Below are 19,398 nucleotides of genomic sequence, written 5' to 3'. Positions count from 1 at the left end.
GTATGCTGATATCCTCTGATGAATACACAATCTAGTCGCTAAGTGAATAATGGATGGGAAAAGAAATATCTGTTCCTGTATAATGTACCCATTTGTACATAATTAGTGAATGTCACACTTAAAACATTATTAAAGATCTGTTCTCTTCAAGTCTCCTTGCTGTGTGTGTACATATGCTGGTTTCGCACCTGCAGGGCTTCTCGGAGACTAGCATCCTGAAGTTCTTCGGGAATCAGTGAGGGGGAGTAGAGGAGGAGGTGGGGGGCTGCCCTTGCTGTCCACAGGACATCTTGGAGGATTAGCAGTGCTGTTTGACAGTGTTTTGTGCGTTGCCCTTGCTCCCTCAGCTGCCCTCCATTTGGTCCATGTACTTTTCCCGCCTTAAGACAGAAGTGATGCATCTCTTGAACCAAGGGAGTTGAGGGGGCTGTTACATCCCCGCTTCCTCCTTCTTTGCTGTTGGAGCGGCAAACAGACGGCCGCATAGAAGAGTTGCCTAGAAGCTAAATTTGGGCAAGATGAGTCCCTGAATCCTCATATAAATGGGAATAGAGTCCTAGCTCTATATCCTGCCACTGAGAAAAGAAAAACATCTTCCTGTGTGGTGGGGGATACAACCCGAGAGTGGCCAGAATGAAGCAGTGCGCCACGGCCAGACGCCTGTTGACGCGGCACCAGTCAACCCTGGTGCCGTGAGAATGAGGCAGCAAGCAGCACGCTGTGCTTTCAAGGTCAGAGCAGCACCTGGGACTTCCCTGGTACTCCAGTGCTTAAGACTCCGTGCTTCCAGTGCAGGCGGTACAGGTTCCATCCCTGTTCGGGGAGCTAAGAACTAAGATCCCGCATGCCCCATCACGTGGCCAAAAAACCCAAATAAACAAAACAGACAAACAGAAAATAAAAAACAGCAGCACCCAACCTTCCAGAAACAAGTGTTCTGGTTCTTTCCTTCAGGAATAGACTCTTCCTTACTCCGGAATCTGCCTGCAGTGCAGGAGACCTGGGTTTGATCCCTGGTTTGGGAAGATTTCCTGGAGAAGGGAATGGCTACCCTCTCCAGTGTTCTTGCCTGGGAAATCCCATGGCCAGACGAGCTTGGTGGACTACAGTCCATGGGGTCACAAAGAGTTGGACACAGCTGAGTAACACTTCCACTATTCCAGAACAATTGTCTTTTTACTGTAATGTATTTTGCTTTGCTTTCTTGTGGGTTTTCCTCCCTCGTTCATTACACCTGCCCACGTTGCAGTCCCACTGGAGTTCCACTAGCTGCCTGAGGCTGTGTACACTTAAATTATTTAAAATGAAATAAAATTTAAAACTCAGTTCCCCATTTCAAACTCTCAGGTGCCATGTGTGGCTTGTTCTGTTCTGGACAATGCAGATCTAGAACATTTCCATCATTTCAGATCATGCTGTTGGATGGAACTTTCTGAGTCCCCACAACACCTCTACCTACTGGGACACTTAGAGGTGTGGTCCCGCAAGCGAGGAACGTCTGACAGGTGCTGACTGTCCCCCATGGACTTTCTTGCGAGCGCTCATCAGGACTGAGCAAGGCATTTTGTGTGTCTGCTCAGTCGTGTCCGACTCTTGGCTACCCTTTGGACTGTAGCCTCCTAGGGTCCTCTGTCCATGGGACCTTCCAGGCAAGAGTACTGGAGCGGGTTGCCATTTCCTCCTGCAGGGGATCTTCTGGACCCAGGGATCGAGCCTGAGGCTCCTGCAGCTCCTGAATTGACCCTCTTGGGACTTTGCAGGCTTAGCTTTGTGTGGCAGCGTTTCTGTATTCATCACAGGGTTTCCGCTTTGCACATGTAAAGGACGTCTCGGGACACTGTTTTCCTACCTGCTAATCTAATGCTTTAAAATACAATTCAGGAGCATCGCATCTGACTTGCTGAAAGTGTCTTCTGAGCCTTGCAAACGGCTTGCTCACTAGTTCCTGGAAATCACTGCTTCATCCTGTGCTTTTATGTGCAGACCTGCTTTGGTTTGCTTATAGGTTCCTCCTTGATTGCAGTAGAAGAATCTCTCCTGGAGGAGATTTTTCTATTTTGCTTAGGTCCATGATACTTTATATGACGTCTTTGTTGGAACAGAACCTGGAAGGAAGACGTGTGAAGTCTTTACCTAGACCACGTTTCTCTCAGGCTATCTGTGAATTCCATTTGCAGCATGGCCAACCGGTCCAGGGAAGTGTAGTGTCAGGAAGGAGGGTGCTTGGTGTTTTATGCCCTGCGCAGTACAAGGCTGGCACCTGCTCCAGCTGTAATTGCACCCAGCACCCCAGTCTTCTACGGACATCAGTAGGTCACTGCCTGTTTCTTCAGCTGGAGAGGAGATGGAAAGTAGGAATTTATGAGTTTGGAATGGAACCTCACTTAGAGAAGGCGCCTGTTGACTTGATAAGTTTATCCCCCTCCACTGAGAGAGGCTGGTCCCCAGACTGGTCAGGAGTCAGAGCTGCTCCCCATGAGAGCCGCAGGACCACCAGTGGGGAGGTGATGACGCTCTTTACTCCTATCTTGGCGTGATGCGGATATGTATTGTCCTCCACTCAACCTAGGAATCTGGGCTATTTGCAATTTTTAGAGTCAGTTGTTTCTTGGAGAAGTCTGTGATGCAAACAAAACAATGCCACACATGCAAGGGGATGGGGCAGGGAGTAAGACAGACTCGACTAGGCTGAAAGAATGAATGAAGTCGCTCAGTCGTGTCCGACTCTTTGCGACCCCATGGGCTGTAGCCTACCAGGCTCCTCTGTCCATGGGATTTTCCAGGCAATAGTACTGGAGTGGATTGCCATTTCCTTCTCCAGCAGATCTCCCAATCCAGGGATCGAACCTGGGTCTCTCGCATTGTAGACAGACGCTTTACCGTCTGAGCCACCAGAGAAGTCATGACTAGGCTGAGAACCAAGAAAAGGCAGAAAGGCTGGGACCAGAGTGGTCTCTCCCAGTTTTAAGTGCTTGGTACACAGCTGGGCACCAGTAGGCATGTAATAAGTAGTTGTTGAATAATGGGTTGTATTGCTCAGGGGTCACAAAGAGTCAGACATGACTGTTATTTTCATAACAGTTCTATAAAGTTCATATTGTTCTGTACATTTTAAAAAGATGAGAAAACTGAGACTCAGGTTAAATAACTCACCTTTGCTCCTGCAGCTAGAATGTGGCAGAGCCATGACTCAGACCTAAGTATGCCTAAGCCTTAGACCACTGCCTTCACTAGGCTGAAACAGAAGGAGCAGTGGGGCCGTATTCATCTTCTCTCCTGCTCCCTCCCTCTGCCCTCCCATCTCTCTCCCTTTCTCCCTGCTCCCCCCTCGTAGTTATTCTCAGATGCTTTATACTTTGCTTAGGGTCTTTTTTTTGTTATATTTTTAACTCAAGAAATTATGCTGTATTTTATACAGTGCTGTTGTCAATTATATCAATAAAATTGGAAGAAAAAACTTTAATTGTGATATGATTTCAGAATTAGACAAAAAAATGACAGGAAGGGTGTAAGCAGTGTCCAGGTTTGCAGGGGTCTGTATATTCTTGGACAGTTGGGTTGTGAGCCCCTCCAACCTGGAGCCGGGCCACGCTGCCTTCACACAGTCTGAGCCACGCTGCCTGGGATTCCTGTGTGTCTGGGAGGTAGGGCGTGCCCCCTTTGAAAGGTCGGTGTAAAAACAGCAGTGTGACCTCACCCAGGAACTGAGGCAAACCCAAGAGCAGCTGTCCAGAGATTGCTAGGTATAAATATGAGCAAAGAGTCTAGGGTTTATAGTTTTGCATGGAAGAGCTCACCCTCTTAGAAACTGGAGGGTTTGGGGAATGTAAAAAGAAAAGTGGCTTATGAAAAAGATGACTGGTAACTAACTTCCCAAACAGACACTCTCAGGCGTGGCACCATACCCTCCCCAGCTGCCAAGAACAATAGCGGATGCGTTCACAGACTCCTGCGACCATGCCATTTCCTCCTCGCCATGCAATTACAGATGAATGTTTACGCTCCATGCTCTCTGCTCCACGCCCGCCACGTGGGTTTTTTTTTTTTTAACCCTCTCCTTGCTATCACCTTTGTACTCATGAAATCTACTTTTTCCCTTCTGGGTTCTGTTCTGCTAGTATAGTAGTAGTGTTAATAGCTTAGTCATGTCCAACTCTTTTGAGACCCCATGGACTGTAGCCTGTCAGGCTTCTCTGTCCATGGGATTCTCCAGGCAAAAATACTAGAGTGGGTTGCCATGCCCTCCACCAGGGGATCTTCCCGAACCAGGGATCAAACCCAGGTCTCCTGCATCGCAGGCAGATTCTTTACCATCCGAACCACCCGGGAAGCCCATAGGCATGCATTGTGCTTGGAGGACAGGCAGGAGGATTCTTCTGGTGTGAGAGGAAGGGCGAGGGTGTCCTCTTTTAAAGGGTTAAATAATCTAGACATTTCCCTAATCAGGAGACTTTACCCAGTTCCGACACTAAGAGAAACCAGTGTCCTCCAATCCAGGGCCTCACGGGCAGCTCCTAGGCCTTTCCCTTTGCTGCCAGACTCCTGTGCTCGGAGGAACTGAGCTTAGCTAACCTCCTGGAAGTCTTTTTTTCTCTGGCATTCCTCACTCACATGAAGATAGAGGTGCTGTGTGACGTTCCCTCATGGGGCAAGGTCTGGCCCACAGCTTCTGTTCAGAAAATACTTGCTGCATGAGTAGGCCTTGGTGAACAGTTGCTACCTCAGTTGACTGAAAAATGCAAGATCACAGAATAGTGTAGATCTTAAACTCTTATCAGAAGGAAAAAAAAAACTATGGGTGGTGATGAATGTAAACTAAACTTATTTTGGTGACCATTTTTATGTACATATAAAGTGATTATGTTTTACACTTGAAACAAACAGGATGTTACATGTCAAAGTCACTTCAGTCGTGTCCAACTCTGCGACCCTATAAACTGTAGCCCGCCAGGCTCCTCTGTCCAAGGGATTCTCCAGGCAAGAATATTGGAGTGGCTTGCCATCCCCCACTCCAGGGGATCTTCCTGAACCAGGGATTGAACCTGAGTCTTCTGTGTCTCCTGCATTAGCAGGCGGGTTCTTTACCACTGTCACCACCTGGGAAGCCTACTATGTTATATACCTTAAACTGTTATAATATTGTAAATCAATTATACTTGATTTATAAGTATATATGGTATTTAAAGAAAATACAAGCTCACAGCCCTTTAGGGTTTAGTTGCTTCTCTGGGATTTGCTTTGCAGTTGATCTTTTAATGAGATTTTAGGTTTGGAAGAGATCTTGGAGACCTTTGGATCCAGCTCTTTTCTGTTGTTGCTTCCTGTGTTTGCTGGGTTTTTCATCTCTGAGAAAGTCGGCTAAGTGGTTTACACAGGCGTGTCTCAGTTATGCATATGTGGACGACCCGGGTCAAGTTTCTCTTCCCAGGCTGGCCTGCTCCTTTGACTAAAGCTCCTGGGAATCCTGACCCGAGGGGGCCTCAAGGTGGGTGCCAAGTCCAGTGTCATCAGCAAAACCTGTGACCAAGGACTGACCGAAATGGTCTGAGCACCTGCCCATTGCTCTGTGCACTCCCCCAGCCTTTCTCTCCTTTTCTCCTTTCTTCACGCAGTAAGCCCCTAGATCACATGTATGCTCCAGTATTCGGACAGTTCACTATTTGTGTGTATTTTTAATGGTGAGCCTTTGGTTTCCTTGATTCCTTGAGTGGAGCCATCCTGTCTCATTGGTCACACTAGTGGAAGCACATTTTTGCAAACAGAAAGCTGGGAAACACTTTGGAGACGTCTACTCCAGTATCGTTTCTTATTTGATAGGAAATGAGAGAGCAGACTCAGGTTAGTAGCCCAGGGCACACCATTAGTTTTGGTGACCTGGCCTAGTCCCAAGTCTGGTTGGAATGGGGCACTTTCCCAGCACCCTTTGCCCTGCCAACATCACATCCCATACCCATGAAATGGAAAGTCTCTTATTGTATACTTTTATTTTAAAAATGTTACATATATATATTTCGTTTAATTTAATTTTTGGCCGCAGTGTGTGGCATGTGGGATCTTAGTTGGGATTCCCAACCAGGGATTGAATGCTCGTCCCCAGCAATGGAAACGCAGTCTTAACCACTGGACGTCCAGGGAAGTATCATGTATTATATCTTATAATTATTTTCTTTTTTTTCTCAATTGAGGTGTAGTTGATTTACTGTGTTTCAGGTATACAGCAAAGTGGTTCTGTTTCAGATAGATAGATTCTTTTTCAGGTTCTTTTCCATTATAAATTGTTAGAAGATATTGAATATAGTTCCCTCTACTATACAGTAGATCCTTGGTGTTTATATTTAATATTTATTAGTGTGTATCTGTTAATCCCAAATTCCTAGTTTATCCTTCCCCCTCTTATTGTATACTTTTTAGGATATGCTTTGGAAAGTCTTTGGATAGTTCATAGTGAATAATGAATGCTGGAAGACTCATTTTCTGCTTCAGCCATGACCTGTAGCTGGCTAAGTGTGGACTGGAAAGAGCAGGTCAGGCAGAGAGATGTGAGAGACATGTTTTAAATTTCTTTGGAAATAGTCACTGAAGCGCCTGAAAAGTTACTTTAATCTACAGCTTTTTCCTTCCCTAACCATTGACACCAAAAATAAGATTGCTCTGGGACTTGACACTGGCAGATAGAATGCTCCCCAAGGGACTCGAGGTTTGTTTCCAAAGCTGGGCAGTGACCACGCTGGCCTCCCAGCACCGACCCGTCAGACCTCACTAGGACAGCACTGGAATCGAAAAGTTCCTGAGATGACTTATAGTCAGCACAGCTCTCTCTGGGTCTCCAGTCAAGGAACTTGAGACCTGAATGGATTTGATGCCCTTAAAGTTCTTTCCTCGCTGGTGGGGGTGTGTTTATCACACTAGCTCACAGTGCCTGTTGGGCGCAAATGCCTACTCGGATAGCCTGCAGCTGCGAGGATGGGGTGATGTATCTGGCTGGAAAAGAGGTACTTTTTAAAGTTTTTATTTAGGGGGTTATTAAATCATCAGATCTTCTATCTTGAAGGTTATTAGGACCCTTCTCTTTTCTGAATTTATTTCCCAGGCTTGAATCTGATTATACACCCTTTCTTTAAGTTTGCAAACTCCCACACAGGAATGGTGGGGGCCTGTTCAGTTTAGTGGAAACAGCATGAGGACCTGGATTAGAATCGAGCTTGGTCTCTTAACCAGTTGGGTTGTCCCTGGCAAGCCACTTGACCTCTGTTAGCCTCAGTGTTTTTGTAACATGGGGATGCTGACGAAGATTAAATGAGGACCCCGGGTGGAAGTACTTGGAGTTACTGAGGGTGGGTAGGCTTTGGGATCAGGTTTTCAGGTAAGTGCCAACACTTCTACAGAGCAGTTTTTATTGGTAGATTAGTTTATGTCTTAGAACTTGATCTCGTCTAGAAACAGAAGTTAAAATGCCTGCTTGGTTAGGTTGTTGGGAGAAGCAAATGCCGTTTAAGTCAGGTGCCTGGCATGCCTGGTTTCAGGGGCCCCAGTACTCTGGAGTGTGGCCATCGGTGATTGACATCAGCTGTCACATGACATCATACACTGGTTGAGCTCTGTAGACAAAACAGTTAGTGAAATTTTCACAGTCAAGAGAGGACTTCACTAAAATCCTCCCCTCCAGAGTGTGGGGGGAGAGACTGGAGGGGTGGGGGTTGAGAGTGGGTGGGTCCAGGAAGTCTGGCTACTTGTGTCTTCCTATGGAAGATTAAATTACCTTCTGGCAGTTGTGTTTGACAGGTCAGTGATTAGTGCCAGTTTAACACTTACTAACTACCATACCTTTTGCTGATAAAGACTGTAAAGCTATAAAAATTGTAAAGTTCATAGGATGTGTGTTTGTGTGCGTGTGTGTGTGCACGCGCGTGTGTGTGCGTGTGTGTGTGTGTGTGTGAGAAGGTAAAGTGCTCATAGTTATCGTTATGTGGCATGTGAAAAGAATCCTGGCTTCTGCATTTTTTCCTGTGATTGCTCATGGATGGTTTGGCTTATTTTTCTTCTAGGATGTGGAGAAAGAGAAGGAAACCCACAATTACCTCAGCAAAGAGGAAATCAAAGAGAAAGTTCATAAATACAACTTAGCAGTCACAGACAAGTTGAAGATGACCTTGGTGAGCACCCGTGCTAATAATACTGTTTAGCTTGAAAGTGTCAAAGGACAATTATAAGTTGTTGGTACCACAGTCTGTATGTTTTAAAATGTCTGAATCACGCTTGCAGAAATTTAAAGATTAAGGTATATAGGACTGGAAAACCAGATATTTCTGCATCTTTCAAATGAAAGCTGTATTTTGAAATTGCTTTATTTCAAAAATCAGTCAACACATCCTAAAATTTTATTTTGAAAGATGTTATGACCTCCAGAGGGTTCTTAGCATTGAGTGTATTAATAATACTCAGCTTCCTACACTGTTGTTTCAACTTTGTGTTTTCTGCAACTTTGTGCCGGAGCTGTTTGAAGCTCAGTGGGGAGCGAGGGTGTAGGAGAGAGAAGACCAGGCTTGGTGACACAGGAAGGGAAGACCATTGCAGAGCCCGCTGCGGGTTCCTCTGGCTGGTCTGGCCTTGCCCTGCTACTTGATGGCCTTCCTCGAGGGACCTGCCATGCCTCGGTGCCAGTGTCCAGGGCCCTGAAGCCCTGCCTGGCCGTCTAGCGACCCTGAACTGATAGAGCTCTGCAAAGGATAGGGCGACCTGGTTAGAACAGGTCCGACTGAATTCTGTGATCCTTGGGGAGGAGCTTTTAAAAAAACACTTGTGAGAAAGGATTCCTGTCTGGTGGGATTCCGCCCAAAAAGGGAGACAGCAGATAATTTCAAGATTATTCCTCTTTATTCCACCAGTCTTACTTTTTCAAACATGGTTTTTATCAAAGCAGAACATTCTCTCCTCCTTGGAGATTAAAACAGATCAAATTTCCATGTCATTTCAAAGATTAAAAAGAAAAAGTGAAATGTTGTATAATACTTTCCACAAATGAGTGAATTAGTATTATAAATTGATCTTGTGGAAAGGAAGAAAAACAATGGCCCATAAAGGAGATTTTTCATGTTCTGTGTTAACTGTCATTTATATATAACTTAACCTGAAGGCTCATTTAAATAAACCATTACAATATTCATTTTTTTCTGAATATACTAGAAGTTAAAAGTGAAGACCAGACCATTATAACTATTTCTAGCAACTAAAATATTCTACCGCCAGTTAAGACACCACCTGTTAGTCTACCACCTGTGGTCCAGTGGTTAGGACTCCACGTTTCTACTGCAGGAGGCCCTGGTTAGGATATTAGGATCCTGGATGCTGGGTGGCCTGGCCAAACAAAAAAACAAAAGGAAACACAAGTGTTTGTATCATAATGTCTGTGGTTTACATTGTAACTTGAATTTGTTGTAAAAATATTGCTGCTTGAGGTGTCTGAAGTGCCTCATTGTGTATCCCATGCTTAGTGGGGAATCCTACGCTATATAAAATAGTTTATGCAAAGTTGGTAATAGCGGGTACATAGGAGCCACTAGGAATGAAAATAGCTTGTTTTCTTCCCGTCTGCTTCTTGTTATTTGAGTATTTCAGAGTCCTAATTGTGACTTTCCTTTTTTGTGTAATAGCTGGTCATCAGTTGGAGATGTTGTTTCCTTTGCGCAGTTAGCCTGCACATGGCCCCAAGCTTTAACAAGCCCTGTGGTTTGGCCAGCATCTGTGCCAGGGGATGGGAGGCTCACCCGTGGGCCCTGACCTTTCACATGCAGCTTCACAGGCTTTGGTCCCCACATCTGCCCTGCAGACCTTGCCTGAGAAGCACTTCGCTGGAGTGTGTTAACCTTTCCGAGGTCATCTCCTGAGGGGCCGCCTTGAGTGAGCCTCTGCCGCAAAGCCATAAAAGAAGAGAACAAGAGAGGGAGTGTTTCACCTTCCTTTTCTGTTGTTGTCTTGATACGCTCCTTCCCTAAAATGCCCAGCTCATGTGTGTGTTCTTCTTCCTGCCTCAGAATTCAAATGGGATTTACACTGGCTTCATTAAAGTACAGATGGAACTATGCAAACCTTCCCAGGCTGCTGGAAAACCCGCTCCCAGTAGCAATGGCTGTATGAACACCCTTCACATCAGCAGCACAAACACGGTTGGCGAAGTGATTGAGGCCCTGCTTAAGAAGTTTCTTGTGACCGAGAGCCCTACCAAGTTTGCACTTTATAAGCGGTGTCACAGGGAAGATCAAGGTACCATGCTTGAAATGAAAATGATCCCTGCTTTTGTTTCTGTCTTTTGACTTCATTCATGGAAGACTGGTGGATGTACCTGTATCAGTTATGTCAGAGCCCAGGGACATATTCTGAAATAAATGGTGAATGCGTCCTGGCTGTCTGTGTTTTTCAGGTGGACAGCTCTCGGTCTGCGAGCCCCGAGGTATTTGTATGTGAATTATGTGATGGGTATTTATGGAGGATTTATGGGATAGCCTCCCTCTTCCTGGGCTTTCCCGGTAGCTCAGATGGTAAAGCATCTGCCTACAATGTGGGAGACCCGGGTTTGATCCCTGGGTTGGAAAGATCCCCTGGAGAAGGAAACGGCAACCCACTCCAGTATTCTTGCCTGGAAAATCCCATGGACTGAGGAGTCTGGTAGGCTACAGTCCATGGGGTCGTAAAGAGTTGGACACGACTAAGCAACTTCACTTTCACTTTCACTTTCTCCCTCCTCCTTGCCCCTACCACCCCACCCAGCACAAAGAAGAATGCCTTTGTGCTTAAGTTTTCAGTTGCTTGTGATTGGTGAACTTGCAGGCTTCTGTCAATGGCGCAGTCCTAGCTCTCCTTTGCCCTTAGCCTGTCTCATGCAAGGTGTGACCCTGGGATGGGTTGGCACCCTGCCCACCCCCCAGGGGCTCATGCAGTGGATGAATAACATTTTGATCTGAGGTCTACCTGTCTGAACTTAATACCCACAATCAGTGGATTAAAAAGAATCTTAAATTACTACATGAAACTGAATAAGATATTCCAGATCAGGTTATCACTGAACAGAAATTGATACCGATGGTGGACAGCAGGGGTTTAGTGATTCACTAAGTACTGATTTGAAAATGGTGTATATATGTTAACATTTGTGCTTTCCCTAGTTTTTCTGAGTTGAGGCTATAGCAGCTGTGGCAGAAAATCACTCACCTTGGCATGATGGGAAAGTCCCTTGGTTGCCTAGGGATGAAACCCAGCTAGATGCTGTGTATGCTCACCTTTCTTCAACATGTACTGTGGGCTGAGCCTGCAGAATACAGGGATGAATAGGCCGAGGTTCCCATCCTTCAGAGGCCACAGGCGCTCAGCAGTGGGGGGAAGTTTACATCTCCAGGGAAGATGTATATATGATGTATAATGCAGTGGTATCCGGAAAGGAGAAAATGAAACAGATCAATTCAGATGGCATTTTGTCTTGCCACCTTCTTTGCCTGCTTCACCTGGTCTTTAGCTGCATAATCTAACAGTAATAGCATCCTACCAACTTAGTACCCACATGGCAAATCTTTCAACTCTACAAAGCAGAGAGAGAGAGAGAGAGAGAGAGAGAGTGTGTGTGTGTGTGTGTGTATGCAGAGCTAACATTCAGACAGACTGCTTTGTTTGTGCCTGTTGATTCTAAATTAATCTGTAGGAAGATTTGCTTTTAGAGTTCTGATTTCATGTTCTTGGGAAGGTATATTTTTATTGTTGGAGGGATTACAGATCCTTTTTAAAGTTTATCTTGCTTTCTAAAAGGAGGAGTGGGATTAATTATAAGCCCATTTTGAGAGTGATACTCATTTAAATTCATTCTCAAGAATTATTTCCTTTTTAAATCAAGGCCCAGTTTACATTATGCAGATAGAATGGAAATCGTATAGAATTCATTCCACTGTGGGCTGTTTATTGGTGACAAGATGAGGAGGGTGGTGCCCAGGTGGCTGAGGTGATCTCACTGTTGGGTTGATCTGGGGGTGGGGAGGGCAATGATGTTGTGTTGTGCTTGTGACATGCCTCTCGTTCTCACCAGTCTACGCCTGCAAGCTCTCGGACCGGGAACATCCACTCTACCTGCGTTTGGTAGCAGGTCCCAGAACAGACACACTCAGTTTTGTTCTTCGTGAACATGAAATTGGAGAGGTAAGTGATTGTTCATTCTTGCTTTAAACTCTGCAGACCAGCTGGTCCTGTTTTATCGCTCTGGTCTAGTGACTCTACCACTGACTGCGGAGGAGGAGGGGTGGGGAGGGGAGGGGGAATGTGTGTGTCTGTGTGTGTCTGCCTGTCATGGGAGGAGAGGTGGTCCTGTGGAGGCAGGGTGTTTTTGAATTGTCAGAAATGAACCCAGAGTTAGTCTACAATATAATTTTCTTGTAACACTCATTATTTTGGTCTGTAATTTTCAGAGGTGGAAGGATATACACTTTTTTTAAAACCTGATCACCACCCAGTCTCATTTTCACCCCTTCCACCTCCAAATTACTCTAATCCAGCTGAGCTTTGAAAGTCGACACTCTCCATATGTTTGCTGGTAATCAGAGTCTCCAGGCTCCTTTGCTCTAAAGGGAATAAAGGGAAACACAGTCTCTTTACCATGAAAGCCATTTAACTTTCTAGACTCTTCCTTTCCTCTTTGCCTAGATGATTTAAGGATTTGTGTCTATACGTGCAATAATTGCCATTTTCTCTCCAAGAAGGATTGTATTTAGGTCAGTTCAGTTGAGGGAAAAGGCACTTCAGACTGTCCTTCTAAGTGTCAGATCAGTAAATCTCTCAAGCTCTGGGTCTCAGCCTTTTGTCTAGAATCGGAAATGGCATGAATTGTCCGTGTAGAACATTTTGTGATGCAGTGAGAATAGTTCTAGGTTAAAAGTTAAAAAACCAAGACTCTGCTTCCTGCCATTCCTTTTACCAGATTAGGAGTACAACCTTGGGTAAATCTCCTCTTTCCAGTCCTCAGTTTTAAAATCTGTAAAGTGGGACTTGAAAAGATGATTTTGAGTCACAAATTAGAAATGTATGTAAACATGCTTGGTAAAGAGCATGTTTATATATAGTCAGTGTAAATTGGAACTTTATTTAGGGGAGTTTCAGGAAGACAGTGATTTGGGACATTTTGGAAGTTTCTTTTGATCTTTATGTTTTGAAATCTTTAAAATCCACTGTCATTTTGAAGAGAGAGCTTGGTTACAAAAGCCTAAAATTTGAGGTATTGGTTGGCACACGATAGTCTACCCTCTGCAAACCCAAGTGAGACATATCAGCATAGCCTTGTCCGCATCTTACCTTCCTCGGTGCTGGTTTCTGAGTGTTGCACATAGTTTAGTTAGTGTAACTGGAGCTGCGTTGTCTGGGAGGGAATTATGTTGGCTTAGATTTGAAATTCACTGTACGTTGTGTTCTGATGTTCCAGATTGCTTTTCTGACCTCTCTATGGTATGCTTGTGTCTCAAGTCTTTGAGGTTAAATGAATTGAGAGAAGAAACTTTCCATAGATGTCAGAGAGTGGGAGGGAGATGCTATTTTATACTGTCTTTATTTTGGAGAACTTACGTGAAAAATAAATTGTTAATTTTCAAATTAACAGAGTATTCTAATGTAGACAGTTCTGTTCTCCTGCTTCACTTCTCATTTTCTTTAGTAACTAGCTCAATCAGTCTCCAAGAGCCAATCTCCTTCAATCATCGATCCGCTTGGTGATTTTATTCTGTCTCCTCTCTCTGCACTTGTAATAGGTTATCCTGTTTTTCCCTACCCCACATGCCCTGGGAGTCCCCCATCAGACCTTGCTCTTGGCTGAGATAGTGATGCTCAGCCCAGGACTGAGGGCCTCCTTTTGGGAGGGGAGGACATGTAGTTTGGAAAGAAACCTCCCAGGTGATGCCACATACCCTTCTTGATATTTACTTCTTAAAAAAAATTATTATTATTTTTTTTTTTTTTAGAAAAATACCATGAACATTTTGTGCCTGCCAAATACCAGGTGCTATTAGGGAAAATGAAGTCAGAAGCTCAAGGGCCAAAGACAAAGCCCACATAGTTGGAAGTACAGCAGATGCAGTGCAGACAAGAGAAATGCTAAGCAAATAATTATAACACTGTTTAGATCTTTTGTGATCAGGCAGTGATCAAGGCTTCCAGTGCCCAGTGAAAGTTTCTAAAAGACATAATCCTGACTGACAGAGAAAGGGAGGAAATCATGGAAGCCTTCTTAGAGAGAGTGGCATTGAATCTGGGACTTGAAGGTTGAGGAGGAGTTTGCCAGGCAGAGTGGAGGAGGGGAGAGCATGTGCAAAGCCACACAGGGTAATGAGTGAGCGGCACAGGGACAGAGATGGGACTGGAGAGGGGAGGGTCTTTCAGACATAGCAGAAACAACCGCGGGAAGCCATTGAATGGCTCCAGACATGGAGGGTCATGCCTAGATTGGCGTTCTAGAGAGAGTATTCAGGCTGGCTGTTTGGGGGAACAGATTAGGGAATGGAAAAGTGGAGCTAGGAGGCTATCCCAGGGTTGGAGGGGAGGGTGGTGGTGGATAGGAGGGGGTGAGATTGACAGTGGGAACTGGGGAAGAAGGCAGTGATGACGAGGACCCCACGGAGAAGGAGGGTGGAGGGAGTGTGGAGTTGCGCTTCCTGCTTCTGTGGGTTAGTGTCTAATGGAGGTAGGTGTTTGCTCTTAGAGCCCTTTTGGAGGACGCTGGGAGGAGGGGAGCAGCGGGCAGTGGGAGTGAGCTGAGGTAGGGATGTAAGGCTGGTCAGGAGGCTCAGCTCTCGTCCACCAGGACTCCTGAGAAGGCTGGGCAGCGTTGGGCAGTGTGAGTCAGGAGGGGAAGGCAGTCAGCCCCCTGTGCTCCCCGCCCTCCTTGTTCCTAAGTCTTGAATTAATAAACACCTGGCATTTTTCATTTTTGTGTTCCCTCACAGTGGGAGGCCTTCAGCCTGCCAGAGCTACAGAATTTCTTGAGGATCTTGGACAAGGAAGAAGACGAGCAGTTACAGAACCTGAAGGAGCGCTATGCGGCCTATAGACACAAGCTGGAAGAAGCCCTCAGCCAGGCATGGAAACCGGGGTAAAGTGTGGGGCTCCCTGCCCCTCAGGGACGGCACCGGACCTGCGTGTGCACCGGCGGCCAGGGTCTCTCTTGTCGGAGGGCGGTTTTCTTGCCCTATGATGCTAGGGCCTTTCCTCTTTACACATCTCTAGATCTAGTTCCCCCAAACTGGTCACGCAGCATCCTGCAGCTTGGGCGTCCTCCGTCAGGGATTCTGCAAGCTTGTTCTGTTAACGGCACCACGGTGTTACCTCTTGGCAAGCTGTGAACCTGTGGTCTCATCTGGAGCATTCTAGAGTGCTTTGAAGCATGGACTTTGAGGTTTTTTATTTTTCCTTATTTTCTTTTAGTTAAATATATGATGATGTTAAGCTTAAGGTTGTGCAAATGATTTTTTAAAAGCTTAACAAGGACTCTTTCTGAATACTTGTCTTATGTTGAAACTACCTGTCTGTTACTGGGTTTTTTTTGTTTTGTTTTTAATGTCAGAGGAAACAATTCATGTGAATTGAAGGGCGCAGGAAGCTAGGGACACTGAGGAGCTGGTGAAGGATTTTGGAGGAGTCTGGTAAAGAGAGAAAAGAGGAAGTATGGAAGAAGGTGGAGGGTGGAGGCAGAGAGTGCTGACGGAAGGAGGTTTGGGTAAGTGGATGGTAGAGGAGGAGGTGAACTTGCTTGTTAAGGGGTTAAAAGCTTTCAGTTTAGAGACATTAACTCCATTGTCATATTGCTTGATTTCCTGGTGAGTAAAATGTGGGCACGGAAACCAAAGAAAGTAGGAGCTAGAGGCAGAGGAGGAACTGACTGTGGGGGACCAGGGGAGGCAGGAGGAGCCCCATCTTGGTGAATCAGTACCCTCCCCGCCCTCCCGGAGCGGAAGGTCTGAGTGGTACAGCTTCTCTGTGCCTTCTGGGTGGTGAGCATCAGCTATGACCCCTGTGAAGTTACAGTTTCCCCCTGAGGTTGTTTTTCAAAGTGGAAAAGGAGTTTCTGGAGGAGGCAGTATGCCCTCCAACCCAACCCCTTCCCCCCCCCCCCCCCCCCCGCCCCCGGGGCTTCTGTAGAGTGAGGAGCTCTCAGCACTCTGTTTTGACAATCACTCCCCCCTTTCCCTTTAGTCTTCCCCTCCCTTCTTCCTCCTTCCCTCCCCTCACTGCTCTCCCTTCTCCCTTTGTCTTATAAATTGAAGTAGACTTGATGTAGAACAGGGGTGTGGATTAAGGAGGCACAGGACGGGCCATCAGATCCTCAGTTCCAAAGTGACTGTAAAGTGGGGGAGGGCCCCCCTGCCCCGCGTCCACTCCCAGCGGACCACAGAGGAGCGGGTTCTTAGCTTTTTAACAAAAAGTGCATGCTCCTGCAGACCAAAGAAGTGCATGTGCAATAGGAGCCTTCCTTCAGCCAGGTTAGATAGTCTCATTTTGCGCAGTGGTTAGTCTGAAGCCAGCAGGAAAGGTGTGTTGTGCTCCTAGAGGGGCCTTGCAGTCTGTGTGCAGTCTAGATAGTGTTTATAAATTCCCAAGGAATTGTTAACACTTTGGTGACACCTAATGGAGTCTTTTTGCAATTCCAAGGTGCTTCAGTTCTTTGCCTCCTAAGTGAACTGTGCCTTTTTAAAAAATTGCGTTTCTGTCCCCTTCTTGGTGGCTCTTCTGACTTTTCAGAGAACACCTGTCTTGTTGGAGGCAGATGTGTTGCTTCTGCTATGCCACATACATTACCGAGACAATCATATCTTCCTAAGCTTTTTAAGGAAAGTTGGAAAGAAACCCCCGAAAGTAGAACTAGCTGTAAAATATGTATGGCGCATCTTGTTTCATTTTGCATGTAAGTTCCTTTTAGTGCCTCAGTGAGGTTTTAGTGACATTGTCAACCAATACTTTACCTTCATTGTTCAGGGAATGCCTTCATGATTTTTATACTGGTTTTACTCTTCAGACTATGGCTTAGATGTGAGTGTACTGTTATCAACCACCTGGTCTTTTAATTACCCACCCCAGTAAGCTCATATTTTGTGAAGCCTTTGTTTCTCAGATTGACACTGTTCAAACCTTAAAGTAGTACCTGATGGGTATCTGTGAAAGTTTTTTTTTTTTTTTTTACTTGAAGTAGACTGTCTGAATTAGGCATCCTCGTCTGTGTGATCCAGGACCTCGCTCATTGTCACATGCACTACAGGTTTCAATTTGGAGAACTTACTGTGTTGAAGTCCTGTCAGTTCATGATTCTTGAAGACCAATGGTCTCTCCTGAACACTGGTGACTGCAGCATTTTTAATGTGTAAGAGGCCACTGAGGCCAAAAGATTTTTAAAAATTATTGTACAAATTCTTATGTTAAATTTAACTATCTAAGCTTTGCTGTAATACTGTTTTCTCTTCAGTATGTGATGGTACAGGAACGAGGTTAAATGAAGGGGTGGTATTGCAGGGGAGCATTTTAAATCACAGAAGTAAAAAAAAAATTATAATATTTATAATTTTCATGAGTTTAAGTTTATTTTTATGGGGAAGAGTTTTTTTTTCCCCTAAAATTGTTTCTGGAATGGCAAATTGTTTCCATTATTAAAGTTGAAGTTGTTAGTTGATGTTTGTGTGTTTTTATTTATGGTAATATGCCGGATAAAAGAAGGTCATGGGAGTGGGAGGAACTGTTTTTGAAGATAATTGTGGACATGGGCTGACATGTGACAATTTTCAGTAGGTTTGTATGGTTCACATTTGTTCTTCCAAATGTCACTTTGCCTTTGCCTTATCATCTGGGGAAGATAACTGGAGGTGAGTGTCTTTGCCTTTGCCTTATCATCTGGGGAAGATAACTGGAGGTGAGTGTCTGCCCACATTCCGGAAACAGTGAAACATACATATGTTTAGAAGTGTGTGAAGGGTATACATACAAGTGTATGAAGCAGATGAATAAAGACTCATTATAAAGTGGCTGCCCTGTGACCACTACCAAGGGAAAACATTGTCCCTTCCCTAGCGCGTCTTCTCCTTCCCCACCCGTCCCTTGCCTGAGACCCCCCACTGCTGGCTGCATGGGCCTTGCTGCTGTGTGCAGGCTTTCTCTAGCTGTGGCGCGCGGGCTTCCCATCGTGGTGGCGCCCCTTGTTGCAGAGCGTGGACTCCAGTGGTGGCAGTGCATGGGCTCCGTAGCTGGGGCACACAGGCTTAGTTGTCCCCCAGCATGTGGAGTCTTCCCAGACCAGGGGCCAAACCCGTGTCCCTTGGATTGGCAGGTGGATTCCTAACCACTGGACCACCAGGGAAGTCCCTTCTCACTCTTAAAATAGACCACTTTCAACGTTACATTATCTCTGTGTTTGGAGTCACTGTGACTGTCTCTCACGGGATTGGGTGCACAGCTGCTGCTCTTCATAGGCTTCCAAGCCTGGTGGAGACAAGTGATTTTACTACTGCGCTGACCCCTAGAGGAGGTGGGGAAGTAGGTGCAAAGCTGTGCCAGTTGGTGAAGGGAAAACATTTAAGTGCCATACCTGCTTCGCAAGTGAAAATGTTATGATAGAAATGATGGCTCAATATAGGTCTTTTTCACAAAAATAACCAGAAGAATCTAGTTTAGAAGTTCGGCCTGGGATACTACCCAAGGTGCCGTTGGGAATGTCTGGGAATCTTTATCCCTTTAAGGGAGTTAGCTTCTTGCCCAAGGAATTTGTCATCAGTTGATAATTAAATGATCTTCCTATGTTGCAAAGTTACTTCTCAAGGATTTGTACATTGTTTTGGGACTTTGTCATGTGATCCTAATTAGGAATTTTTCTGTTTTTGAATGTTTGAATGAAAGGAGGAGTCTATATACAGATCTTTTATATATGTGTGTGTATATATATAATATATATTATTAATATATATATTTCATATGCATAATTTTTATTTATTTTTGGCTGCACTGGGTCTTTGTTGCTGTACAGGCTCTTCTCTAGTTGTGCTGAGCAGGAGCTGCTCACCAGCTATGGGGTCTGGCTTCCTCATTGCAGTGGCTTCTCTTGCTGTGGAGCACAGGAGGCAGGGGGCACAGGCTTCGGTAGTCGCAGCTCCTGGGCTCTGGAGCACAGGCTGAATAGTTACGGCACGTGGGCTTAGCTGCTTCGTGGGATGTGGGATCTTCCCAGATCAGGGATCAAACCCGAGTCATCTGCATTTTCAGGTGGATTCTTCACCACTGAGCCATCAGGGAAGCCCCATATACGGATTTTCATTGATTGACCGTGGGGTTATGTTCTGATAAACCCGTCATAAGTTGGAAATACATAATAAGTCAAAAATGCGTTCCATACACATCCTCTCC

The 19,398-nt window shown here is 45.4% G+C and overlaps 1 protein-coding gene across 2 annotated transcripts in view; it reads left to right on the top strand.

The window, feature by feature from the left end:
• Window positions 1–17,677, top strand: part of RASSF3 (Ras association domain family member 3) — a 76,684-nt gene extending 59,007 nt beyond the window's left edge. For both annotated transcript variants that reach the window (XM_004006496.5, XM_060412869.1), the window contains exons 2-5: window positions 8,046–8,153; window positions 10,032–10,260; window positions 12,068–12,177; window positions 14,964–17,677. In XM_004006496.5, coding sequence (XP_004006545.1) covers window positions 8,046–8,153; window positions 10,032–10,260; window positions 12,068–12,177; window positions 14,964–15,113 — 597 coding nt within the window. In that variant the 3' untranslated portion in view covers window positions 15,114–17,677. The remainder of the gene's footprint in view (window positions 1–8,045; window positions 8,154–10,031; window positions 10,261–12,067; window positions 12,178–14,963) is intronic.
• The last annotated feature ends 1,721 nt before the right edge of the window (window positions 17,678–19,398 follow it).

This window comes from Ovis aries, chromosome 3, assembly GCF_016772045.2.
Source record: "Ovis aries strain OAR_USU_Benz2616 breed Rambouillet chromosome 3, ARS-UI_Ramb_v3.0, whole genome shotgun sequence".
Lineage (NCBI taxonomy): Eukaryota > Metazoa > Chordata > Mammalia > Artiodactyla > Bovidae > Ovis > Ovis aries.
The sequence above is the reverse complement of the archived record's forward strand: the minus strand, read 5'-3'. Positions and strand labels throughout refer to the sequence as shown.